The sequence below is a fragment of the Morus notabilis genome, unplaced genomic scaffold, assembly GCF_000414095.1.
Source record: "Morus notabilis unplaced genomic scaffold, ASM41409v2 Scaffold822, whole genome shotgun sequence".
NCBI classification, from domain to species: domain Eukaryota; kingdom Viridiplantae; phylum Streptophyta; class Magnoliopsida; order Rosales; family Moraceae; genus Morus; species Morus notabilis.
The window spans coordinates 19,019-46,896 of record NW_010364294.1 but is presented as its reverse complement, the minus strand read 5'-3'; the positions used below and the strand labels follow the sequence as shown (position 1 = coordinate 46,896).

Sequence of the window (27,878 nt, the reverse complement as noted above, 5' to 3'; positions counted from 1 at the left end):
CGAGTTTAGAATTCGAGTTTTGTTACAGTAAAAAGCTCTCATAAATAATCACATCTAAGGCCCCGTTCACTTCGCTGATTCGAGTTTAAAATTCGAGTTGAGATGTGACTTTATGTGAGAGCTTTTTACTGTAGTAAAAAAGTTAGATGTGATTGTTTGTGAGAGTTTTTTACTGTAGAAAAACTCAAATCAACGAAGTGAACGGAGCCTAATTTTTTTACTACAGTAAAAAATTTTCACATAAAATTACATCTCAACTCGAATTAAAAACTCGAATCAGCGAACTAAACGGGTCCGTATTTATTTCACTTCAAGTACTACAAGAAATAGATCTTATGACTCCTACACTTAAGCTTTAGTAATATTGTCAAGAAGATACTTATACAAGTCATATCACTATAGGGTTGTTGGCTATCTTCATGATGGCTTATGTACTTACTAGCTAATCTCTTCCTCAAACTTCATGAGTATTTGCAGCCGTTGGATGGTGGAATCTTGGTGTTACTTGTGCTCGGAAATCAACTCTAGAAGGTGGCATTGGCTTGAACAGAAACTCCTTAACATTGCCAATAATTCCCATGTCATAAGGACTCTTGGAACCCGCAAATCGTTGCCTAAAATTCTCATAGGCCGTCTAGAAAAATAAATAAACAGAGATAAATCAAGAATTAGCTACTAATGCACCCTCAAAAAACAAGTAATAAAAAAGAGTTACCCTAAAAAAAATAAAAAAATAAACTACTAATAGACTTAGAGTCATGCAACTATCGCATCAGTAATTTCTAAACGTAATGTTAGCACGCACTATCATAATTGTCGGTAATTATTATAATTACTAGAAGAATTTGACGTGTGAGTGACATAAACAAAAAATAATCAATGAGTGACATAAACAAAAAATAATCAAAGAACTGATAAAATCGTCACATAATAATTGTTACATGAGTGGGTCAATAAAAAGAATAAAATAAACCTGATTCGTTACGATGAGATGCACATGAAATAAGACAAGCCCACCCAAGAACAAGGCAGCAGCCAAGCTAAACAAGGCCAAAGCAAGCGTTTCAGGGCAGTTCTTAAGCAATCCAAGTAAGTTAGTTCCACTATTCGTCATTCTTTGGTGGATTCTCAAGCAAGAGAAGGAGAACAAATAGATGAAAAAAGCTAAAGCGGACACCACAAATGTCAAGTAAAATCTGTAGTTTCGCTGCACAAAGTGACACTGATCAAATTAATTTAGTAACTGACTAAGTTAAAAAGAAATTTAATTTAATTATAAGGAAGATTTGCATGAGTGTTTGTTGGTTATATATATTGATCATACCAGCGCAATGCACTGACCAATCCAAGGGCAATGGTGATCAAATTTCTCCACACAATTGTCGCATACCACACAGTGGCAACTCCTAGGTGGCCGACAAATTTTACAAATGCGACAATATTTTAGTTTCAATTCCACCCCGTTAATAGTAATTCTTTTCTTTCTGGATGTTCCAGAGTTATTACTTGTACTAGCATCTTCCGTAAGATCTTGCTCGTTTCTGGGAATAATGCCGGGATCAATTGCACTTACCAGAACAAGGTTTCCAAGAACCTGCAATATAAGTACAGTTACAGATCAGGAAAGGTTAAGATTGATGTTCATTTTACTTTGTTTATACTTTTGCTTCTGCGTCACATAATTTTGTACAACTTGTGTTTTCAAATGACAATTCAAATTTGAAAAAAAGGAAAGAAAAAAAAAAAACGGTACTAACAAGTAATGTCAGAATCTCTGAGATTGTGACAATGAGGCCGGAACGATTTGGTAGATCTTGTCCTATATACACAGAAAATATCCAACTAGAGAGAATTATAGAAACTGTTGTCAAGAGCAACCCCCTGGGATCTGGACCACATACAAGTCGCCCATGAAAGAAAAATACCTGAAAATAATGTAACAAAGTTAACAATAAATCCAAGTGACATACATATACTGACAAATTGCTAAGAAAAGGACAAATCCAAAAAATGTTTTGACTGAAAAAACTGATGAAGAAAAAGTTGCAAGTCGATTGATTTCAGAAAACTCCAATATGCACTGGTTTTGGTACTTTTATGTGCCAACTTTTTAGTTATAACTAAATTGAGATAAATGTAGCATATAGATGTAGTACATTTTTTCCAGGCCAAACTTGGTAAATCCTAGTTCTTTCCAAGCTTTCTCCACGATCCTCAAAAATCCTTTTTATGGCATTGAAATTTTCTCTCAGATTTCTAATAATTTTTCTATGTTCATGACCAGAAACCTTCTTTTCGACTTGTGACAATTTCTCTTGTAAGTTAATATTCTCCGAGATATCTTCCAACTTTTTCTGCGGAGAGTGGTGAAGAACAATTGGTTCCACTATTTCCTTCTTGTTTCCTTCCTCTTCCGGATTAATGGAAGCCATTAGATTATGTTAATTTTTCTTCTTTTGCAACAATAAAAATAAGAAAACTGTGAGACGTTATATTAGAAAACTGAAAAACGGTTACATTTTTTAGAGCCATCAAAATGAGGGTAATCTTGACAAATACTCTTTAAAAATGTATGGGTTAAGATTTTTATTTTTATTCTTAATTCATAACTTTTTTAATCAAATAATTATATCAATAAAAAGGTATTTATTAAAAATAAAAAAATTTAAATTTATACACTTTTATTCTATAATTTTCTCCAAAAGGGCCATATTCCAAAGCCCTAACATGGGCTCTGGCCTTCACTGTATGAACATGAGAAGCAATCAAAGTCAGCAATTTTTTTTAGGGTGAAATAAAGAAATAAACTAAGACTTGAGATGAATTAAAATTAATAGGTTAATAGTTTACATAAGTTAATAAATATGCCAAATTACTGTTTTCGTCTATAATTTGTTTGGTTATGAACCATAATTTGACAAGTTATTCCCGGTTTTTGTCCATAATTTGTCTGGTTATGAACTATAATTTGACAAGTTTATCCATAATTTATCTGGTTATGAACCATAACTTAACAAATTATAGCATATTAATTTCTATAACTAAAAATTAACCTATATACTTTTTTAAGTTTTTATTGGCATATTTCCTACCATTTCCCTTTTTTTTAAGGATAAAGTCAGCAATATATTATACATTTTGCATTAATAAAAGATAAAACGTATCGTTGTCAATTCTCAAAAAAAAAAAAAAAAAGATATCGTTTTCAAATTGCATGTCGTTTTTTTGGCAACAAATAAAATATTTCCAACTTCCCATGATGTTCTCAAAATTTTAATTTTCCGCTTTCTTATTATATTTTTCCTGTTGATATATATATATATATATATATATATATTGCTCAACTGTTTTTGGTTGATATTTTTGTTTTTTTGCTAAATTGTTTTCGGTTGATATTTGTTTCTTCGTGATGACATTTATTTAGATTGTTGTCGTTTTAACAGAAAAAAAGTGTTGTTTCATTATGAAGTCGTTTTATGAAACTATCATCGTTTATCATATGTTTGAAGCTTTTATAGTGACGTTGTTTACTGAGTCTTATAGATTATTGTTGTTGTAATTGTGATATTGGATGTCGTTTTCAGTTAATTTTGTCGTTTCTAGAGTGCGTTTATTTGTGTCGTTTTCATTTTTTTCGCCAGAATATAAAAATCTAGTTAGGGCTATGCACGTACCGGTTGAAAATTATGGTTCAACCCAGTTTGGAACCTCCGGTTCCGCTCTACATCAATATAGTTTTTAAACGGTTTGAAATCAAACTAGACCATTTTATTAGCAGTCCAGTCTAGTTTATAATTTTTTAAAAACGATTCAGACCGGATTAGACTATTTAGGTATCGTTTAGTTCGTTGATTCGAGTTTTCAATTCGAGCTAAGATGTGACTTTATATGAGAGTTTTTAACTAACACAAAAAAGTTAGATGTGATTTTTTGTGAGAACTTTTAACTATAGTAAAATTAGAATTAAAAACTCAAATCGGTGAAATGAACGAGTCATTAAATAACTATGTTATTTATATTTAAATTTTGGATAATCTTGTTATTATGTTTAGACTTTGGATGGTCATAATATTATTAGTTATGTACTTTTGCTTTGGAATGTATGTTATTATTATTTGTTATCAATCATTATTAGTTATGAACTTTTGTTTTGGATTGCATATTATTATTCTTATTTTTTGAATCATTATAATATTATTAGTTTATAGTCACGGACTTTTGCTTTAAATTACATGTTATTATTGTTTGTAACTTTTAGAATGCTAATTTTAAATTTAAAGGATGATACAAATTGTCTAGTCCGGTATGAACTTTTTTAAAATCTCTAATAATGATCCAGTATGAAAACCTAACGGTTTCAGACCGGAATAGAACATACCGTGGAAAGCCCTAGTCTCTAGCTCCTTTGGATCTGTTGTAAGAGTGGAGGAGTGGCGTTTTTTTCCCTCCTTAATCACGTATGTCATATGAAATTAAATTTTATAGAAAATAATCTTCATGACTAAATTAATATTAGTACTAATAATTAAATTTAAAAAATATATATATATATACATATATATATATAAAATAATGGTGAATAGTTCAATGCAAAATCTCAATTTGGAGACAAAATTAGAAATTTTATATCTTTAAATACTTAACTTATTAAAATATCTCTTTTAAAAAACTCAATTTCTTAATTAGTTTTAGTTTAAAATATATAAATATATGGGCTAATATTAATAAAGAGAAGAAATAAATGGGCTCCGGGTACTTTTAAAAATTACCCCAATTTGAAAACTCGAACTCATGGCTAACATTACAAACTATTAAGATCACAACGACTTGTCGTTTTATCTCATAATAAAAGTCTTTTGCCTCATTTTCCATTCCTCCTCCCTGGACGGCCGCCGCCTTCCCGCCAGTATATACCATTCACTGGGAAAACAGAGACAGAGAAAAAAAAACGGAAAATGGAAAACACTGCAAAATTCAAGTTCTTTATCACCATCGTATCTCTCTCAGCACTCTCAATCCTCTTCATCGCAGAGTGTCGCCGGAGACGCCGGCGGCAAAATAAAAAACGTCCCCGAAGTTCCTGTTATTTACGAGCCGACCCCAAGCCACAGTTCTCCTTCAAGCGCGTTTTAGCTGACAATTCCTATTCCGCTTTCAAGCACTTGAACACCTCCGACTCTACTACTAAAGGTACATTTCACATTCTCTGCGATCCAAAGTTTGTGTCTTTTCTTGCGTTTGGTTGCGAAGAAAGTTTGAGAAACAGAAAGAAAATGATTTTTTTTTTTGTTTTTGTTTGGAAGATTGGAGAATAGTTCAGAGGAATATAAAGTTTTGAATTCTGTATGAATTGAACAATAAATGCTTAAAGGAGAAAAGTGAGATTTTGACTTAAAGAGAGAGACAGAGAGACAGAGAGAGAGAGATTGATATGTTAGATTTTTCGACTGAGAGAGAGAGAGAGATTGAAATGCTAGATTTTAAGACTGTAAGCTTTAGTGGAAAATTAATGGAAGATGGCTAAATTTAGCAGATGTTGGATCAGAGCCTGCTTCGAATTCGCATCCCTATGAGGCTGAGATAACGGCATTAATGGAGAATCCGAAGCTTGAATTCAAGTTAATTAGTGGAAATTTTGATTTGGAGATGAGTGAATCGTACGTTTGGGTGGAGACTGAGTTGCAATTGAAGGAGCTCGCGGCCATGTTGAGTAAAGAGAGAGTCTTTGCAGTTGATACGGAGCAACACAGCTTCAGATCCTTTCTGGGTTTTACAGCTTTGATACAGGTGAATTATTGATTGAGACTTCTTGCTGAAACGCTGCTAACTACTATAAGTTTCCTTTTTTGTGATATAATTTTCTTGGTGAAATTTGACCAGGTTTCTACTCAGAAGGAGGATTATTTGGTCGATACCATTGCTCTCCATGATTATATGCGCTATCTTTGCCCGGTTTTTGCTGATCCTAGCATTTGTAAGGTATATAAGTCACGCGTTTTTGTTACATTAATCGGCATTTTAAGTTCCATGACTTTGAATTTATTTTTCTTTTTGCATCTTTAATGACAATAATCTCCGAATTGCTTGTAACTTCTTGGGGGTGTTCGATCATGTAATGGATTATTGTCTTGCTGTTGATTTTGAACTGTTGGAATGTAGGTGTTCCATGGCGCAGATAATGACGTTCTGTGGCTGCAGAGGGACTTCCATATATATGTGGTTAATTTATTTGACACAGCAAAGGTTAGCTTCAGTATTGGATTTACGCAAATCTTTTTTTAATTGCATGTGTCCAGCAACTTCTTATTTCTTAATTTTTCTGCGTGTCATTGCTCTGCAGGCATGTGAGTTGTTATTGAAACCACAGAAGTCACTAGCTTATCTTCTTGAGACATACTGCGGTGTAACAACCAACAAATTGTTACAGGTGTGCCCTTGATTCCAGTATTCAATATCTTTTCTTTCAAACTTTCTTGTGTTCAATGAGATTGTTATAGAGAATGTCATCTTGTTAGGTTTTGAGTAAGAAAAGTGTGATAATGTAAAAGTTGGGTTCCCTTATGCTATATCAGATCTGCAAGTATTTTCAGAATGTTCTATGGTTGTTGCCCTGTGATTTTCCAAGATATTCTCTTTTCATTTCCGAAGCTGTTAAGATATCGTTTTTTTTTTAAATATTAAAATAAAATAAAATAACTTTTGGGGTCTGTAGATGTACCAACCTCTCAAAATACCTGATTCGGACAATTATTTTTTTGGATTGTAGCGTGAAGACTGGAGACAACGTCCCTTGTCGATGGAAATGGTGCAATATGCTCGAACAGATGCACACTATCTATTGTATATTGCAAATTGTCTAGTTGCTGAAATGGAACAAGAAGAAAATGGTAAGCACAAGGAATGCAGTCATCAAAGAATATCGCGTACATTAAAAAGCAAAAACTTTGAGCATATATGACTATTTATTAGCCTATGCTTAGTTTTGATCTTTAGAAACTTTCTCAAAGTCTACATGCAATATTATTCTTAGCGTTGGAATGATAAAAATATCATTGTATCAGAAAACTCTTCTCCCGATGACAAATTCCGTTTTGTTCTTGAGGCTAGTCGGCGATCAAACATGACATGTTTGCAACTTTACACAAAAGAGATTGAAGCTTCTCCTGGAGATTCTGCTGCTTCGTCTATTTTTTCCCGTCATCTAAATGGTCAAGGTGGCATTTCATCAGCTTCTGGTGAATTCCAGGTTGCTTCCTTTTCTTAATGCAACGTATCATCTTTATACAGACTCAGTGCCCTAAGGCAACAACTTTTTTGTTTTGGTTTCAGGATGTGGTGAGGCGACTGTGTGCATGGAGAGATTTAATGGTTAGTATTATGTTCTTAAATTTAGGCACAGTTTAGCTGTAGGTCCGAGAATAATTTGTTACCGTGGTTGTTTTTTTAAAATAAATAAATAAATAAGTAAATAAATTGCTGGGTAAGGAACTAGCTTGTTAGATTGAGAAATCCCTAGTGTGATATATCATGTTTTGTGAACCTCATGGATATGTGCTATCATGGTTACTGGTGACTTGAAATGGTATGTGCTATCACACAGGAACAATTCCCAAGTAGGATAGGTAGCCGGTGCTGATCAGACCAGCACCGAACTAGAAAAGGTAACTTTCACAGGAGAACCTCATGTCATGTTCTGATATACGAATGAAAATTGTGCGTTGTTCCTTTTATCATAAATTCTTCTCACTGATTTGATACGTGTCGGTGTCTTAAAGAATATTAGTTATTTGCTTAAAAGTGTCACTTAGAATATAATTGTTTATTTACTTGATGATTTAAAGATTTGGGATACCCACATTCACGCAGGCATGTTGCTACTTCAATTCTTTCTTTTGGTTATGTTAGCTCGTATTCGGCAGGTCCCTTATTAGCCCCTAATGCTCGTCTTTATAGTACTTTGTAGTAGGTTGTATTGGTCGAATAATCATATGGTATCACAAAAGTCCAATTATAATAATAAGATTATAATAATTATCATGCAGTCACACCTAATGTACTTGTTTACCTTCACGTGGTCAGATTCTCTAAACTTGCATCTTTAGATTAAGCCTCTATGTACTCTACTTATTTTCAGGCTCGTGTCCATGATGAGAGCTTGAGATATGTATTGTCAGATCAGGCGATCATTGCTATTGCTGATAAAGTTCCATCTACATCGGAAGATATAGGTAGCACCATTGCTGAAGCTGATCTTAATGTGGATTTGAGTTCTGGCCTTGCATCTCCATCCCCTGTTGTTTGCAGCCATTTGGATGATTTTTACTGTCTGCTCCAGGACAAGATAGGCAATCCTGATGACATTTTTCCAATGATTCTTCAGAATTGTCTGGGTTCAAGAGGGAGCTGCCGAATATCAGTCTTTAATTATGCTTTGTTGGTTAATTCTAGTTCGAAGCTGACATTAGTCTCAAAACAAAATGTGATTAAAATTTCAAAGCATGTTTCTAGGAAGGCTTCTCGAGATCTGTTTGTTCAAAAATTTTCTTGCAAATCTCCAGTTTATCATAATTGCAGGATTTATGCCAATGATGGGCGGTTGCTTTGTTATTGTGATCAGAAGAAGCTTGAATGGTTGGCAAGCTTTTCGTCTCTTTTCAGCTTTGATCCAAATGCTTTTTGTTTAGATGATAAAACTTTTTATATCGTTCAGGTATCTTTGTCGGGACTTGGCAAAAGTTGTTGATGAAAATCCACCTGCCATTATGCTTCTTTTTGAACCCAAGGGTCGTCCAGAAGATGAAGACAGTGACTTTTATATACAAAGTAAAAAGAATATATGTGTCGGCTGTGGTGAAAGAAATCACTACTTACGTTACCGTATAATTCCCTCATGCTACAGAATGCATTTCCCTGAACATCTGAAAAGCCACCGTTCTCATGATATTGTCCTACTTTGTGTGGACTGCCATGAAGTTGCCCATGCTGCTGCTGAGAAGCATAAAAAACAGGTTGCTGAAGAATTTGGAGTTCCTCTTTTTGTTCGTAAAGTGGTTGATGCGGAAGAAGCCAGAATTATTTCTGGATCATCCGAGTCAGCAAAAGGTAATGAGGCAGGTGTGTCTCCTTTACAATTGCGGACAGCTGCAATGGCTCTTTTGCGGCATGGACCAAGAATGCCATCTAAGCGTCGTGAAGAACTGACCGAGGTACAGGACTCTACTTTTAGCTTGTGTTTTGCAAAACTTCCTATTTAAATATTTGAAAGAGACCTTGTGATATAGCACTTCTACATTTTGTTTTATTTAGTTTTCGACGTAATTTTTTCGCTTTTCATGCTACAAATGTTTTGGTTGTTTGGATATGCCTTTCACATTGCTTATATTTTAACGGACATTTCTCTGAGTAAAATCATCTGTCCATCTCTTTGTAGATTGTTATGAGATATTTTGGAGGAAGGGAGATTTCTGAGGAGGATTTGGAGAGAGCCTTGCTAGTTGGCATGAGTCCTCATGAGAGAAGACGACTTGAAAGGAAGAAAGGATTGTCTTTTAAGCATTCCAAAGAAAGCTTCCCACCAGATGCAGGGCAGGAAAAGAACACACGTACAGAAACATCCGCAGTGCCAGATATATCAGCAGTTGATACTTCAGATACTAAAGCAGTGGGATTTAGCCAAAAAGAAGATCGTGAGTTTTTCATGGTGAAGGATGTATGCAGTCCCTCTTTACACGTTGAATCAGTGATCGACGAAAAACCCTCTGCTGTGGTTGAGAAGAACTTGACCTCAGATAGAAGTGGAGTTTCTGGTGCGGAGAATGTCTCTAGTGTAAATGTTGGTTGCTATAATAAAAGTCCACCAAATGGAAAAGTTGACTATTATTTTACCAGAAACGATGGAATTGCCCATCCTAAGCATAAATCAAAATTATCTCTATTAGGACATGGACCACATGGTAAACAAGTTGTGGATAATCTATTAAAGGAATATGGTGATAATGGAATTCGTCAGTTTTGTCAAAGGTGGAGACAAGTATTTGTTGAAGCTGTTCATCCTCGTTTCTTACCTGCAGGCTGGGATATCACGCACAGGTACAATAACCATGATGTTGCTTATAGACTTTATTATCTTTCTCCTTTGTCACGCTGTTGTGTGATGTTTACCAAACTATAATCTGTTGCATATGATGCAACACAATCTATTGCGCCCTACCAAATGATTTTTCACGAGTGACCCGCTAACAAGAAAGAGTGAAAGTCATGAATTAAGGGTTTTGTATAGAATATAGGCATCTAGGGAAGCTTATTGCACCATATAGAAGATGTAAAAGCTCATAGTAATGATATAAATAATAGTGAACTAGGGTCAGTAATCGAGTTGACAAGGTTTAAATGTGCTTGTTACTAACATGGCTACTTCATCTTCCATTGCAATAGAAGCATCACTACACCTCCCACTATTCATTACCACCACCATTCTCTCTCTCTCTCTCTCCAGATATGATACATTCAAAAAATGCCAAGCATGGACTCTTCCATCCTCATATCCATATCTATGAACAAACGCACATCAAAACTCTTTCGTAGGTGATATAAATGCTCAGTTTCAAACAGACGAGTTGACACCATCTATTTCTTATTGGTTTCTTGGTTTCATCACTTTTTATTCCATGGCATGGCTACACTACTAGTATGTTTAGTCGCTAAATGTTTGTTCAAATGTCCCAAGGGTTTGATCATGAGCCCCGTTTTTTCCAGTGGTAGGCGAGACTTTGGTGAATTCAGTGTCTACAATCCTTCCCACAAAGCTTCCGGCGGTACCAAGACTTGAATCAATTCAGATAGGCGGGCAGCAACATACATCATAAAAGTTCTATTTCATGTCCAAGAAAGCAGGCAGGTTGCTTTTGCCTTTGATTTGAATTTTCTTCATCTTTCTTCCCCACCCCCCACCACCAATATCTAATGTGAAGAATGAGAAACTCCAATTTTGGGCAGCCAATTGTATTTCTTGTTGCACTGAAAGGCCTCTACCTGCTTTTGCTTTGATTTGAATTTTCTTCATCTTTCTTCCCCCCACCACCAATATCTAATGTGACGAATGAGAATCTCCAATTTTGGACAGCCAATTGTATTTCTTGTTGCACTGAAAGGCCTCTCTCTCTCTCTCTCTCTCTCATGGTCATTACTTTTAGGATTATTAGGTGTGGTTACGGAAAAGCATCTTACAAAATTAGCAATTACAGTTTTCCTCGTGCAGTTATAGGATTTTAAAATGTCAAGGCTCAAGAACTAGGTTTTGCAGCTTCGAGCACCAAAAATCAAACGTTGATCCTGCAAATTCAAGATGTTTAAATTTTTAGGTCATTCAGAATGTTATTTGACAGCACGATATAACCACTGCTGTCAAACTTGATGAGAATCAAATCTTTGTCATTAGGGTTCCCTTCAGTTCACCGATTTGAGTTTTTAATTTAAATTGAGATGTAATTTTATATGAGAATTTTTAATTGTAGTAAAAAAATAAATGTGACTTTTCATGAGAATTTTGTACTGTAACCAAACTGAAATTGAAAACTTAATTTAGTAAAACAAATGAGGCTTAAGATTAACGTTTTACTATAGCATTTACCCTTACCACACCAACCACGCAACCAAGCAATTTCAGTCCTCATCTCGAAGTCAGTAATCTCTTTGCTGGTAGATGTTTTATTTGTAATCCCCAAGGAGCAGAATATTGGGTTTGAGACTGCTAAACACATCCAGATACAGGTAACGTCTTTGTATGTAACCATCAACGACGTGTGCAGTAAAAGTCGGTACTTGGGACTAAAAGATCAAGCAAAGGAAACGGAAAAAAACATTTATCATGTCGCGGTTATTACCTCTCTTTGCTGTCATTAATTATAGGAGGCCATCCAAAATTTTTCAACACGTCAAATAATGCCTCTGGCTCTCTCTAATATTAAAACAGAAGTTATATTCCTAATTACTTTTCTCTTTTTTTTGGGTGTTCCTATAAAGCCAGTCCGACCGACTTTACAAATATCTCGAACTTCACATTGATGAAACAAGTTACAAAAGATTTTCAACATCCGGGAGGGGTTTATCAAGCTAAATCCCTGCTCCTCACAACATTTGAGGGAAGACCTTTCAAGAATCGGCCGTAGATAGGATGTAGGAAGATTATACCTCGAAAGCTCTTGACCAGCCCCGTATTATGAAGATACCTGCCAGGGAAAAACAAAGGCCAGCGTGAGGTTCAACACACTGGTTATACGACATGCAACGCATCATATTAAGTAAGACTTACCAGTTTTTAGCTTGAAATCCACTAGAGTAGCAAAAGTTGAGACTTGTGATCGATACCGTTGAAGATGAACGTTCCAGACATGGGTACAAATTGTCTTGTTATGAGCTGCAGCAACATTGTGGATTGTATGTTAAAAAAAATATGTTTAAAAGAAACTGCAATTTCAATATTATGTTTAGGGGTGGCGTTAGGAAAAGTAGAATCTAAAGCAATAAAAACAAAACCTTGATCACTTCTTGTGACGCAATTCCTCCAACGAAAGCAGCAACGGCATGAAGCTCTGAAGCCCCGAATCGGCACATCTCGTTGATAAGGTCCTCAGTTATAGTCGATCCATTGCAACCCAAATCACTAAGTAGGCTAACAGCCGTAGTCTTCAATCGAGATATGTCCTCATCCATCGCTCTGCAGGAGAATTACCACTTTGAGCATGCAAATAATATGCCATGAGGGTAACTATTAATTTGAATGTAACTATGTAACACAGTGTCTTATAGCATTGAGCGTTACCCATCAAATTGTCCGGGAAAACTGTTGTAATTAGCAGCAAACCTGTCAACAGCTCTAAACAGAATGTAGAATCCTACTGCAACACTGTCGAATGTACAAATGGCAAACAACAAAGTGTAAGCAAGAAAATCTTCTTGGCTATGTTCCTCTTTCCCCCTCCCATCTGGTTCAAGGGTGAATTGGTTTTAAGTGATCGTGCATAAACTTGAAAGAAATTAAACAAGAATATAGGTAAGAATTATTAAAATTTAGGTGGTTGCAAAAGTAACCCTATCATCTGCCAAAAGTTTTTGAAAGCTAAGTTGACTCGGTTCCTACCAAGAAGATTCTGATTCATGTCAAAATAAGCATTCATTTCTACACACAATGGCCTCCCAATTTCAAAACTATCATGGAGAAGAAAGCCCCTGGCAATAACCCAATCTCACCTGTAATCTTCATCTGTTATATACTTCTGTAACTCTGACAAAATTGGAGAATTAAATTCGTCCTCTACAGGGCGATATCTACAGACCTACAGGGTGCAAAAATGCAGTCTTAAATTTAACTAGGAAAACATGAACTATAAAGCTCTGCCCGCATCATATAGAAGACGTGCTACAACATTAGGTCCTTAATTCGCAGCTAAATGTCAATCCATACAAACATGGTCAGCAAGCAAATGTTTTGAAAAGAGATAAGCAAGCAATTTGGATCAAACTTGGCCAGAAAAGGAATAAAATCCACACATTAGTTACATGTAACGCAGAGTAATTCACTTACTTTTAGTTTTCTAGCATTTTTACAGAAGCTTTTTATTGTTGCCTTCGAGATACTATTTGGATCTCTACCATTTTTCTTCAAAATATTCCTAACCCGTTGCTCAATAGCAAGAAAATCAGCCTCGGCCTTGGCTAGGTAGATATTCTGCAAATTTACATATTGCCTACCAAGGTATTGATTCAGCTTTTGTGTCAGAAAGTTACTTCTGAGAGAGTAGCATTGTAAATGGAATATGAGGAGATTTAGGACACTAACTCAGTTGAAGATGTCATATCGGGTATTGATCCCTCCAGGGGTGCCGCACCGCCGCCTTCATTTTTTATGAATTCCTGCAAATAAGCAAATGATATTTCAAATCTTACAACTTTGGAGACTCACAAAGGATGCTTAAAGTGTCTGAAAAAAGTACTTGATAGTTGATATTGAACACATTTAGATGGATCAGGTTCAATCGAGTTCTCAGATATTTAAGTATTTATTTACACACACGAACTTTATTGATTCCTGTATGATTTTATCATTCAGAGACCAGATGGCTACAATCCCCAAGGCCTTTTGCGGAAATAAAATATTTTCAAGAATACTACCAATCTGCGAATTTGTTGCAAGCGTGTGCAAGAGGGAAGATGAGAGGAAAATTGAGGTGTAGAAGGGTACGACACCAAAATTTGTCGCCCTTCCCGGGGGGGAAAGAAACAGGAAAAGCATCCTGTACAGTATCGGGAAGATGGCATTGGATTTTTTTAAAAAGCTAGAAGAGCAACTTCGTCATTGAGATGTTGAGTGTCAGCCAATAATGCGAAGCACACAATTTAAGGATGCCTTAGATGAAATATTGGTCTAACCTACCTTCAAAGCTGCCACCATTATCCAAAAATCTGATGAATTGGTATCAACTTCCGCAGAGCTATCATTAATTATCTGCTGTAAATCCGAACCTGAGGTGTAGAAAAGAACATTCACCCACCTTATTAACGACGCTGATATTGGTTTTTAGGATAAAACAATTTTTTATAACCAAAAAAAAAAAAAGGGTACTCTAGTCCACATTAGAACTTGATAAACATGAAGGCATGACCATGGACCAAACATGGAGGATACCCACTCTAGTTAAATTGATTCAAAACTTGATAAACATGAAGGAACCACCATGGACCAAACATTTTTTAATTAGCCTTATCTGATAGACCCCGGTGTGTTAACAGGGAAACCTAAAGGTTGATCCCATCCTTGTCAGGGGAGATGCCAACCATCTCTTCTTTCTAAGAAACACCACCATGGAACCACTTTAGTTAAATTGTTTCAAAAGTTGATATCCTGCTGTGCTAACTATAAGTCTGTCCCTTGACCCCCCCCTAGTATCGTATGGTATTAACTTATATGGCTAAGGAGAGAATATAAATACAGCTCCTACTCCAAACTAGATAAATGCTACCAGTATAATCACATCCCTGTAGAAAGTGGATAACAATATTATCTATCACCAATACCTTCTCCCTGCCATTTATCTGTGTGGATTATTGGATGGTTATTGAACCCATTTTAATCCACTAAACGTATGAAACAAACTCAAAATGTCAACTTCGAGCACAAACTAACAATCACGATTAGAACTCTTGTGCTTACTAATTCCCGGTGGAGCAAAGACTTTGTAGGAGGCCTCAATAGCTTCCTTGTAGTTATCTTCATCAGCTGCAACCGTTCTGGCTTTAAGAAGATCCTAGAACATTCGGTAGCTGAAATGAATTACACACTATAACATAATCAAAAGAGCAATAAGGGAAATTGTATAAACCAAGAAGGTAAACCTTGAACTCTTTTTTCTCTTCCCTGGTTGAGGGAAGAGTACCACCATGGCTTTTGGCCCACTCTTGTGCCATCTTGACAAGAATGACAACATATGGTATGTGCTTGTGGGCAACAGGATCTGACACGTCTAGATCAATGGTTTCTGCAAACCTATCATCAGTAAATTTGTCGTCAAAATCTAAGGAACGAATTTAAAGTTAACATGGATAAAGATTCGAAAATAAAAAATATGTATTACCAGTTAACATAGGACAAAAACCAAATATTGAAGACAGTAAATTAAATTCACACCTGCGGAGCTCGGGCCATGGGTTATTCAATCGAAGATCATCAAGAAAATGATCAGGCTTTGATTCAACAGTAGTATGTTCCTGCAGGAATCAATGGCAAGGTTAACGTTGCACCCTAGGATACCCAAAAAAAATGTTATAATATCATGAACCCATTTAGACTAAACTTGTGGCAAATTGAAGAGTTCGATTCATATAATATTTTCCTTTATCATTCATTCAAAGTAGTAACATCAAGGACACAGAGTTCCAGAAAAACATTGTCGGTCATTTTCATGTTTCCAACAATCTACTTGATTATAGCACAAAAGTTCCAGTCCCAACTTTTGACAATATCAAATATAGAGCAATTCCAATAAGAAAGTAATACAGTTTACCTTCATACTGATTCGAACCAACCCTGTTAGGCCATAGGAGCGAGCAAAAATCAGCATTACATTTGCCTCCCGACAGATTCTATCAAGCTTTATCATTGAATCTTCGACTAGCTGATTGTAGAAATAGAAAGACTCCATTAAATGCACTCATAAAGTTAATGCAATAATTAGGAACCACAACAAATGCTTTAAATTAAAAGTGAGAAACGTAGATACCCACTAAGATACTGCAAACAGTAACAGTTAAAAAAAATGCGAACTATGCAGATAAAAATAATGTAAAACCAAGTATTTTGAGCACGTGAGTTGAACCGTACAACTTTTTTAGGAGAGGGAATAGAGCAATGACACAAATCAAGAAAGAATATTAACATGAATGTCATTAAAGCACTGTCCAAATTCTGTGAGTCCTATAAAAGTAAAATTTATGTGTGGTCCCTGGTCATTCGCCCCTAGCAAGTTAAAGTTTGGTTTCATGATATATCATGAAACATTTTTTTGTTTTTCATAGAGTATTGCTATCCTAAAAAAGAAAAGACCATACTGAAACAGCAAATGGAAGCCACACTAATACCCAGATTAAACATTTTAGCGTATGGAAGCTAAGCAAAATTCTGATAACAGAAATGTTACTAAATTTTCAGGAAAATGGAACTTGCATAGAAACACGATACCACAAACCAAAAAGACAAAGGAAAGGATAGCTAAATCGGCATAGGCCATAACAAGAAAACAAGTGTCATGATTAACAATCTACTTTTCTACAAAAAATTTCTTCTCATCCACAAATTTGTTCCACTAATTACTAATATTGTAAAAATCTTCGTCACCACTCCATACCTGAGTGGCCACAATCAAGGTGAACTGAGAAAAAAACGATGGGTTTGTCTCAATCAGTGCCTCCGGATACTCCTCTATAAATTTGGCCTTAACAGCATCATTTAGCTCTTGAAGAAATGCACACACACATTTTGCCTTCGATTGCCCAACGCTTGATTCATCAACTAACAATATCAAAATAATATGAGTACAGAAAACTTTTAAAGTAACCAAAAGTAAAACAAACAGAAACATACCCATAAAATTATTTCCTAGATCGCCCAATTCAACTTTAGATCCATCTACAACAGTGATGCTTCCGATCCCACCAAGGACAAGATTTTTTAGTGTTTCGGAACCCGTAGGACCACAATTTAGCAGACATATACTCGCTTTCTCAAGTGCAGCCTGTCCTTGATCACCCCATATTCTGCAAATTTTTGAAACAGGAAAATCACAAACCAACCCCAAAAATCTAGAAACAAACTTTGCTTAAAAATAATAAAAAAATCCTATCAAAACTACTAACTCCAACCAAGAAGATAATCAAAACAAAACTCTGTACTAACAACTTAAGAAAGTAAAAGCAAGCTTCTACTTGTCAAATATCTACCCATTTACAATAGCATCAGCAATCTTTCAGCCTTATAATTCTCTCACAAATCGTATTCTAATCGTCTCATAACCAAAAATGATTGTTGAACTCATTACTATCACAATATCTCAACAGAAAACTGACACTTTTTCAGCGAAAACTCCTTCGGCTCTCAGCTGAAATACCCTGACATTTTGTCGAAGTTTGTTTCGGACGATAAATTCAAGAAGGAAAAAAAATCCTAAACTTCCGAGGAAAAAAAAACAAAAGAAAAAACTTGTGATTCTTGAACAGAAATCCCTACACCTCAGAAACTTAATTACCGTACAAAGAAGAAATATCATTCGCTAAAATGAAAACAAAAAGAAAAATGATCGCAGAGAGTTAGTACCGAAAGTACATAGGGCAAATTACCAGCTGAAGGTACTACTATTATGGACAATGTAGAGAGAGAGAGAGAGAGAGAGAGAGAAGAATACCTGAGTTGGCGATCGTACTTGGTTTTGGGCTCAGCCATTGATTGAAGCAATTGCTTGTTTGGGAGAGAAAACGAAGAAAGAAACTGTGTTTTGGGGTCTATATAGTACTGTTAGTGATGATAATCTAGTTGATTTTGTGCGTCGTTTTCCTTGGTTCGCTTGCTAGTTACGCAGGGACTAGGGAGTGAGCTATTTGGGACCAGAAAGAATTTCCAGTTTCGAACGACAAGAGAACCAGAGAGGCGGATAGATACACTTTTGCGAAGGCAAGTTTTGACGTCTGACTTGGGAATCTCTATGGCAACGACGTCGTTCTTGCGTTTGAGTCAGAGTAAGAGTTATACAGCGGAGTCAAGGCAACTAGAGTGGCAGTGGATGACCCTTTCACGGAAAAAAAAAAAAAGATAAAATATAACAATTCTATATTTTTAGGGTTTGTTTAGTTCGTTGATTCGAGTTGAGATATAATTTTATATAAGAGCTTTTTACTGTAACAAAAAAATTATATGTGACTATTTTTGAGAACTTTTTACTGTAACAAAACTCGAATCGGTAAAATGAACGAAGATTTTAACAAAATGCTTCATAAATTTTAAAATCAGTTAGATATTTTAAAACATGATTTTTAATTTGATAACTTTCATTACATATTAGATCTTAATTAGTATTTATTTTAAAATTTAGGGTGCATTTTGTCAAAATAGAAAATATGGAATCTATTATGTAAAAACGAATAATTTAAGATGTAGCAATGTAGTTCTCTCTTTTTGTTTTCTTTTTTTTTTTTGGAAAAGAAAAAAAAAATTGATGGCTTACTTTAAGAGTGCATAAGTCTAAATTTTTACTATTTACGTTCAATTCATATTTTTTTAATTAATAAAATTAATTGATAAAAAATATATTAATTAAAGATAAAGAGTAAAAAATCTAGACCTATAGATTCTGAGGGGAATTTGTCTCCTTTTTCATAAGAAAATGGTCACTTACGTCTTGTGGTGTTCTTCAATTTACAATATTTAAGATTGATGCCATGAGGCCAAACATTCATAATCATTCAAGAATAAATAATATGAAAAGTCCATTTGGCATACTTTTAGCATATTTTTGGAAACAAGAATCCATAAGTTGTCTATGGGTACCTAGGACTAAAGTGTGCCTTCCGAATGCACAACTACAATTGTGAGATTGCACATGAAATCTAATTCGACACCTTATTTACATATATTGCATTTGTCCATTTCAGAATGATTCAGCAAATAGTACTATAAAAATGTCTTGTAAGCGTGATTTATAAGAAACGCTGACATAAGGATCAAAGTTGAGAGACTACAATTAATAATTTGAGTTATTAATGCATAATCAATTAAGTTAATTATTACATAATGATCTCGAGAAAAATATTGAGGCCGATCATTCTAATCATATTCAGATTAGAAACCCTATTAAAATGGGTGATGACACCCACCCAAATTCTAAGATACTATTGATTAATTAGGATTGTTAGTCTATTTTTCAAGATATAAAAACTGATCACCGACCGAATATAACAAAATCGATCGTTTTCAAGCGATGATGGTCAGTTTTTACCGGTCAATTCTCAATCGGTTTGGCATCTTGTTGAAAAAAAAATTGCTATGGTTTTTTTTTTTTTTCAAATTAACTACTTTAAAGTCAAAATTCAGAAAACAAAAAAGCTTTTAAAATCTAAATAATAAAACTGTTAACTTTTAATGCTTCATGTTGTGTGGGAAAATCCAGATGACACGTGGGATAGCGACAGCGTTACACGTGACTTTACTTCTCCTCACAAAGCGATAACCCTCGGCGCCTGAAGCTCACTTTCCCTTTACGCTGCGATGAAAGCCCGCCTTAGGGCGTCGACCTATTATGCCGTCGACCCTATGACTTATGCAAATTCCCTACGCCACGGAAGGATCGGCGGCCAGAAGAGGCCACTGCTCGCTCAGCGTAGACGTCGAGGGAAGAGCATGGGAGGCGACACCCGTATCTCTAGAAAGGTGTCTGACACAACCAACTTGCGCCTGGCACTAGGAGATGTCTGCAGTGCAGACATTAATTACAAGCCCCTAAACCGCCCAACAGTGAACGGTGGAGGGTTACAGGGAGTCTACAGAGCCGTAATGGAAGAGTAATTGGACGAGTGTACAGTTCAAAAGGTGATTAGTGGGCTACAGTCTGAGCCTATGAGGGTAGGCCACTCGAGTGCTTCTGCCTACGAGAGGAACTGCCCACGAAGGAACCCTTGGCTATAAAAGGGGGCAAAGCCCCAAACGAGTATAGGGGGATTTTTCCTTTTAGTTTTGCTTATTTCATATTCAACCCGAGAGTAGAAATGGAGAGTTATTGTAAAAGAATCCAAAAGAAATACAAAGAAAAGTGGATGTAGCTCTTCATTAATAGAGTGAACCACTATAAACCTTGTGCCTTTATTTTCATACAAGCACAGTCCTCCCATTATATTTACCACAAACTTCATACACGCTTTACCACATCATTTTCAATATCAAATAAACGCTTTTTAGCCGGTAACCTGACAGGATACCTAAAGGTGACCCGGCGTAATCCTGTTGACGAAATTTCACCGTACGATGAAATTTCGCCGACCCATGAACCTAGAGAGGTATGATGCATTGAAAGAAAAGGTCGACAAGTTGATCAACAATGGCTTCATTAGGGAGGCCCATTATCCTCGATGGGTCTCAAACCCCGTTTTGGTGGTCAAACCTAACGGAAAATGGAGAACATGCGTCGACTTTAGTGATCTTAACAAAGCCTGCCTAAAAGATGATTTCTCACTTCCTCGAATAGATCAGATGGTCGATACCACAGTAGGGCATGAGATGTTAAGCTTTAAGGATGCCTACTCTGGGTACAATCAGATCCTCATGCATCCGTCTGATGAGTAGCACACATCATTCATAACCGATAAGGGCCTCTATTGCTATAAGGTAATGCCTTTTGGATTGAAAAACGCAGGGGCAACATACCAAAGGCTTGTGAATAAGATGTTTGCCCAACTACTCGGGAAATCAATAGAGGTCTACGTTGATGATATGCTTGTAAAGAGCACCAGGGCCACCCAACACATCGACCATTTGGGAGAAATGTTTGGTATATTAAGGAGATACCGCATGAAGCTAAATCCCTTGAAGTTGGATCAAGAAAATTTCTTAGTTTCATGGTCAGTAACCGGGGAATAGAGGCTAATCCAGAAAAGATAAAAGCCTTGCAGGATATGAGATCTCCAACTAATCCAAAAGAGGTACAAAGGTTGACGAGATGTGTTGCCACTCTAAACAAGTTTATCTCCAAAGCAACGGATAAATGTGTCCCCTTCTTCAATGCTCTGAAAGGAAGCAAGCGTTTTGAATGGACGCCACAATGTGAGGAAGCCTTTCAAAGATTAAAGGAACACCTAGGCAGGCCCCCAATCCTGTCAAAACCTATTCCCGGTGAGGAATTGAGCCTTTACCTCTCCGTATCCAAGCATGCTGTGAGCTCTATGCTAATCAGATAGGAAGAAAGGGTCCAGCTGCCAGTCTACTATGTAAGTGAAAGACTCCTCGACGCCGAATCAAGATACACCGAGATGGAGCAATTAGCCCTCGCCTTGATGGTGGCCTCAAGGAAGCTTCGACACTACTTCTAGTCCCACACAATACAGGTTCTCACAAACTACCCGTTAAGACAGGCACTGCAAAAGCCTGAGACTTCCAGTCGACTTATTAAATGGTCGGTGGAGTTGAGCCAATTCGACATCAAGTATGTGCCAAGATCAGTAATCAAAGGGCAGGCGCTGGCAGATTTCCTGGCCGAATTCTCTCACAGGCCGACGCCAACCACAAATGAAGAAACCAAGATGATGGAATAGAAACTCTACGTGGATGGAGCGTCGAGTGAAAACGGGTCAGGAGCCGGCATCATGTTAATTAGCCCTGAAGGCCACAAGATTACTTCAGTGGTGCGATTTAAATTCAAGGCGTCGAACAATGAGGCAGAATACGAGGCGCTGATCGCAGGATTACGATTAGCAAGTCACTTGAAGATCGAAAGGCTATGCGTCTTTGGTGACTCTCAACTAGTCGTCAGACAAGTAAAAGAAGAATACCAAGCGCGCGGTGAGAGAATGGGTGCATACTTGAGAAAAGTAAAGGAAGAACTCATCAAGTTCAAAAGCTATAAGATACTACAAGTACCAAGAGCTGAAAACACCAACGTCGACGCTTTGGCAAAACTGACATCTTCAAAGGATTTCGACATTCTAGGGGTCGTCCCCATTGAAGAACTCAAGCGGCCGACTATTGATGAAAAAGTTGAGACTCTGACCGTCCAAACGGACGAGAGTTGGATGATGCCACTCATCCAATATCTGATGGATGCCAAGTTACCAGATGATAAGGACGAAGCCAGACGGATCAGGTATAGAGCCGCCCGGTACCTACTATACGATGGTTTGCTCTACCGACGAGGCTACTCAACGCCTTTGCAGCGGTGCCTAACTGGCAACGAGGCCCAAGAAGTCCTACGGGAGATCCATGAAGGAGTGTGTGGCAATCATACTGGGGGCAATCTCTAGCTCTCAAGGTTTTGAGGCAGGGGTACTATTAGCCTATGCTTAAAAATGACGTGTTTCAATACGCTCGGCGTTGCGATAAGTGCCAAAAATATGCCACAATTCCTAGAGCACCCCCAGAAAACCTAACCTCCATTCTTAGCCCATGGCCCTTTGCCAAATGTGGGATCGACCTGATTGGACCCTTGCATCCCGCACCAGGCAGCTTCCAGTTTGCCATCGTCGCAGTAGACTACTACACTAAATGGGCAGAGGCAAAGGCTCTTACTATAACAACGGAGGCAGCTTGCACTAACTTTATATGGAATAACATTATGTGCAGGTTTGGGGTCCCACGCTCAATTGTGTCTGACCATGGGAGACAATTCGATAACGCCTCAACACGCAGGTTCTGCGAAGACTTGGGCATTCGAAAGGACTTCTCAACACCAATACACTCACAGTCCAATGGTCAGGTCAAAGTTGTCAACAAAATATTGAAGTATACCCTAAAGAAAAGGCTCGACGATTTGAAGGGGAAGTGGGCCGAAGAACTTCCAAAAGTCTTATGGGCATACAGGACAACGAGCTGAACCACCACGGGTGAAACACCCTTCTCCATGACATATGGTGCCGAAGCAGTACTCCCCGTGGAAATTGAGACGCCGACGCTAAGAACTGTTGTCTACAACGACGACGCTAATGTGGAAGCAATGAATGGAGAACTCAACCTGTTGAAAGAAAAAAAGCTCGACTCCCAACTACAGCTCGCCGCCTATCAACAAAGGGCAGCACGATATTACAATAAGAAAGTTAGGCGAAGAAGGTTCATCCCAGGGGACTTAGTATTAAAAAGGGTGACGTAGAGTACAAAACCTAAAAATGCTGATCCTCTAGGCCCAACTTGGGAAGGACCCTACTACGTAAGAAAAGTGCTACGTCCTGGCACCTACGTTCTGGAAAGCCTCGCCGGCAAGAAAATTCAACACCCATGGAATGCGGAATAGCTAAAGTTGTACTACCAATAGTGTATGCAATTCTTACGCATCTCAATTGTATTTTTAGTAATTTAAATAAATTGATTTGTGTATAAAAATATTGCTCATATACAAAGAAGGAATTTACCTCTTAATAACATGTCTGCTTAAAAAACCAAGGTATATTAAACAGACATGGGGGCAATAAGGGGTCTACGGATCACTGGAAAATGAAGACCCCAAAGGGTGAAATTAAACGTCGACTCCTCCAAGTAAGAGAGACGAACACTTAGCGAATTCTAAAGAATTTGCTAAGGCAACGACCCCAAGGGGTGAGATTAGACGTCGACTCCTCCAAGGAGGAGAGACGAACACTTAGCGAATCCTAAGGAATTTGCTAAGGCAACGACCCCAAGGGGTGAGATTAGACGCCGACTCCTCCAACGAGGAGAGACAAACACACAGTAAATTTTAAGGAATTTGCTAAGGCAACTACCTAAAGGGGTAACATAAAATTAAACGTCGTCTCCTCTAAGGAGGAGAGGCAAACACAAGAAAATAATTAGGGCGACGAATCTTGAAAAATAAATTCAGCAAAATATATATAAAAATATATAGCAATCTTTACAAATAAGAATTAACAAAAAAAAAAAACTAAGGGCCCTAAGCCTCGCCGCCAGCTGCCGAATCATCACCATCCCCAGGCTGGGAAGAACCGTCGCCATCTGCAGGTGAAGCAACATAAAGAAAGCTTAAGTCCCACTCTGGATGCTCTTGTTTGATCAAATCAACAATTTGCTCCCCAACAGACTGAAAGTCCTTGGTGCGAATGTCGATGAGCTCCGTGGAAGCCTTGAATTCCTCAATAATCTCCTCGTGCTTGGTGACGAGCATCTCCGAGGCCTTGGCTTCTGCCTCTTTCCTCCCCCCAGCCTTCCCCTCGGCAAAGCATCTCTTTACGACCTCGGCAACCTCAGCCGCGTTCTTCTCAGTTGCTTCAGCCGCACTCTTCTCGGCTGTCTCCGCCCGCCTATTAAGCTATTCGACCGCAGCCTTCAAACTGGCCAGCTCGTTCTGAAGATTGGACAGCTTTGCCAGTTCGCTTTCCAAACTCGCCAGTTTGGCCACAACCACATCCCTCTCCTCGACGGCAGACAAACATTTAGTTTTGGCCTCGTCCAGAAGAGATGTAAGTTTGGCTTCCAGGCTGTCCATTTCTTTGCCACGTTCCTCGACCTTGACCAGAACGATGAGGTTGAGGATGGCAAGAACTAGGCCCTGAGAGAAATTGAAAGTCAGAAAATGATGTCACGAAAGACGAGTCAAAAGAAAACCTATACGGTCGAGGCTTACATGAATATGGAAGGATATCTACTTGCGCTGACGATCCACCAGAGAAGAATGAGAGGCAGAGATCCAGTGCTTGTCGAAGAATGACTCATACAAAGCCTGAAAGATGAGGGAAAAGCGGGGAGGAAGATTCAGCATCGCCCCAATCTCGGCGTCAGAGATGTCCGGGACTTGGAAATTAGAGTCCATGACCTTGGCCCCTGGCATGAAAATGCGATCTCTCGGCGCCGGAGGCACCTCAGCAACGTCGGGGATTGGGACCACTAGCATCCAGCTTTCGGTCACTGGCACCTCCTCCCTGTGCACCCTTTTATGCGCAAGAGCCTCCGACCCTGATCCCAAAAAGCCCCTTGTAGATTTTCTCTTCTTCGGTGCCGAGGAAGAGGTACCCGCCTTCTCTTTTCCTTTGGATTTAGGCTGCGGGCTGGGCTGAGGCTGCTGGCTGCCAAGGAGCTGAATCCTTAGTGAAGCCATCTCTGCACAACGATAAGATCAGAATAAAGTCGACGTGCAAATTATTTAAGCAAGAATGAACGGAGGCGTCGAGCCCAGGAATTTACCTTCGTCGTTCAAATGGAAGTACTCTCTGACGGCGAGGGGGTCAGAGGGGTCTGGGAGGTCAAGAGTTAGCCCTGCCTCTCTGAGATTCGTCTCGGTCAAAAGGACGTCGATATGACTCTCACTCTCCGAATACCCAAAAGCCGTCTTAACCCTCGCCAACCTGTTCTCAGCAAACTTCGGCCGATCATGACTAACGGTGTATCAAAGAAGTGGTCAGCATTGTTTAAAAAAAAAATAGCGCAGGAAAGGCCAAATCCTCACTCATGTTCCCAAACGACGTCTTCACCTTCTGATGTCGAGGCCTGCGGTCTTCAAGGTGGAAGTTAAAGCCATTAAAAACATGGGTTTCCACCCATGAGACGACGAGGGAATGCCTTGTATTAACTTCCTAAGTCTGGGCTGTGATCGCCCGTGACCACTCAAAAAATACCACCCCGCACACTTGGCGACGTGGCATAGTTTATACATAAACATAAACTCGTCCAACGGTAGATCTAAATCAAACTGCTGGCTCCACAAAACCCAGGCGCCGGCAAAACAATACCAAAAATTCAGCGCTAACTGGGCAGGCGATATGCCATGGAAGTAGCAAAAATCTTTGACAAAGGGATGAATGGGTAAGGTCATCCCCGTCGTGATAGCCCTAGTATATACAGGGAGATATCCGGTAGGAGGGAGGCTGGTCCTGAAGTTTACATCTGGAAGGAGATAGTCAAACCATATCCCGTCGATGCGACCTTTCCTAACTGCCCGGACGATGTCCTTATTCTGAACCCTCGATGCCACAAAATCAGCCGTGAAAAATGGCATGTCTGGGTCTCCACTCATGGCAGCCATGGGGGCTTCCACCAGTGAAGCGGCGAATCCATGTACACCACCTCCCGTGAGGGGAATCTCGCCACCTTCTCCCTCAACAATAAGGTCGACGCTGTCAACCTCTTCACTTGGCTTGGCCGCATGGTCCTCAACCTCTCTCGCTATGGAGTTATCCTCCGACGAGGAAGATGGCCATGAAATCTCTGCCACAGAAGGGGATTCGGGTCGTACAGCAGACGTCTCCTCTCGACGGGTGGGTTTTGGGGCCATTTGTTCTGATTTAAAAAAAGAGACAAATGAGCTAAGTCAGAACCCTAAGTCGAGGGATAAACGATGTCCGCTCAAGGCGACAACTGTTCAAAACTATAAAGAACCAACGACGCCTAGTTCTTAACAAGACGTCGACCATTCATAAGAAAATGGAAGCGACGAGTGTTCATACAACCAGGACTCGTCAAAACCCAGAACCCAGAAACCACAACTGGGCTAGAAATTAGAAAAGCTACCCTAGGTAGTTCAGGGAAAGCATATAGTAAGTCTCTATCCTTTATTTTCAAACCTAGAACATCTAGTCCGAATAGAAAAATAAGTTCAGACATCAAACAAAGCAGAATCATAAAGCAACTTACCAGTAATAAAGAAGAGTTGGAGTCTAGGCGAAATCGGGGACTATGGACCATGATAGCTTCACGAAGCACCAGGAAGGGCAAGGAAAGCAGGTTTCTGAATCTGGGAAAATTTGGGTAGAGTAACGGCAATTCAAAACTTGAAGTGAAATGAAGTGGCTTCGGTTCGAGGAACATTTAAAGAAAAATGAGCCCTCGACCCCTGGTCGTTGGATGAAGTTCTGATGAATCCAATGGCAGAGGCATTCAGTCAGGATCGAACGACGGCAAACAAAGGCGGGAAGATGAAGGGGCACGATCCAAAGGCTCAGATTCATCTTTTCAAAATAAAACCCTACGTCAGTTTGGTGAAGTGACCGACGCGATGGTTATGCTTTTGAAAGGAGTTCAAAGCCTCAGGGCATCATTATAAGATAGGCTCGGAATTAGGTTCCCACGCCCGAAGCACAAAAAAGTACCCAAACCTAGCTCGAGGCTGTCTGAAAGAAAGTCTCGACCTGGGGGGCAGCTGTTGTGTGGGAAAATCCAGGTGACACGTGGGATAGCGACAGCGTTACACGTGGCCCTACTTCTCCTCACAAAGCGATAACCCTCGGTGCCTGAAGCTCACTTCCCCTTTACGCTACGAAGAAAGCCCGCCTTAGGGCATCGACCCGTTATGCCGTCGACCCTATGACTTATGCAAATTCCCTACGCCACAGAAGGATCAGCGGCCAGAAGAGGCCACTACTCACTCAGCGTAGACGTCGAGGGAAGAGCATGGGAGGCGACGCCCGTATCTCCATAAAGGTGTCTGACACAACCAACTTGCGTCTGGCACTAGGAGATGTCTGCAGTGCAGGCATTAATTACAAGCCCCTAAACCGCCCAACAGTGAACAGTGGAGGGTTACAGGGAGTTTACAGAGCCGTAATGAAAAACTAATTGAACGAGTGTACAGTTCAAAAGGTGATTAGTGGGCTACGGTCTGAGCCTATGAGGGTAGGCCACTCGAGTGCTTCTGCCTACGAGAGGAACCGCCCAC

At 38.6% G+C, this 27,878-nt stretch overlaps 3 protein-coding genes and 1 non-coding gene across 6 annotated transcripts; 1 reads left to right on the top strand and 3 right to left on the bottom strand.

The window, feature by feature from the left end:
* Window positions 1–454: 454 nt before the first annotated feature.
* On the bottom strand, window positions 455–2,432 carry LOC21386371 (probable protein S-acyltransferase 6). The gene is made up of 5 exons (XM_024170917.1): window positions 2,157–2,432; window positions 1,749–1,925; window positions 1,325–1,594; window positions 974–1,207; window positions 455–634 (listed from the first exon to the last, which is right to left on the bottom strand). Exons 1-5 carry the CDS (start codon window positions 2,430–2,432, stop codon window positions 455–457), a joined length of 1,137 nt encoding a protein of 378 aa, XP_024026685.1.
* A 2,462-nt stretch (window positions 2,433–4,894) lies between these two features.
* Window positions 4,895–11,149, top strand: LOC21386370 (protein RRP6-like 3). 3 transcript variants are annotated; one of them, XM_010106288.2, is made up of 12 exons: window positions 4,895–5,190; window positions 5,534–5,787; window positions 5,881–5,979; window positions 6,160–6,243; window positions 6,341–6,427; window positions 6,767–6,887; window positions 7,062–7,246; window positions 7,330–7,368; window positions 8,135–8,631; window positions 8,711–9,206; window positions 9,431–10,089; window positions 10,756–11,149. In XM_010106288.2, the coding sequence occupies exons 1-12, from the start codon at window positions 4,956–4,958 to the stop codon at window positions 10,826–10,828; spliced, it is 2,829 nt and encodes a 942-aa protein (XP_010104590.1). In that variant the 5' UTR covers window positions 4,895–4,955; the 3' UTR covers window positions 10,829–11,149. The 3 variants fall into 3 exon arrangements, with proteins under 3 accessions (XP_010104590.1, XP_024026678.1, XP_024026679.1); XM_024170910.1 differs by having other exon boundaries at window positions 5,531–5,787; XM_024170911.1 differs by having other exon boundaries at window positions 5,531–5,787; window positions 10,727–10,801.
* Window positions 11,150–11,997: 848 nt separating this feature from the next.
* LOC21386369 (NEDD8-activating enzyme E1 regulatory subunit AXR1) lies at window positions 11,998–18,183 on the bottom strand. The gene is made up of 15 exons (XM_024170914.1): window positions 17,952–18,183; window positions 17,135–17,307; window positions 16,899–17,062; window positions 16,059–16,169; window positions 15,683–15,762; window positions 15,391–15,541; window positions 15,209–15,302; window positions 14,432–14,520; window positions 13,838–13,911; window positions 13,583–13,745; window positions 13,249–13,334; window positions 12,821–12,904; window positions 12,535–12,715; window positions 12,311–12,415; window positions 11,998–12,227 (listed from the first exon to the last, which is right to left on the bottom strand). Exons 1-14 carry the CDS (start codon window positions 17,987–17,989, stop codon window positions 12,332–12,334), a joined length of 1,572 nt encoding a protein of 523 aa, XP_024026682.1. The 5' UTR covers window positions 17,990–18,183; the 3' UTR covers window positions 11,998–12,227; window positions 12,311–12,331.
* On the bottom strand, window positions 14,740–14,855 carry LOC112093103. Its single transcript, XR_002902915.1, has one exon. It is a non-coding gene; the product is annotated as a U6atac minor spliceosomal RNA (small nuclear RNA).
* Window positions 18,184–27,878: the final 9,695 nt, after the last annotated feature.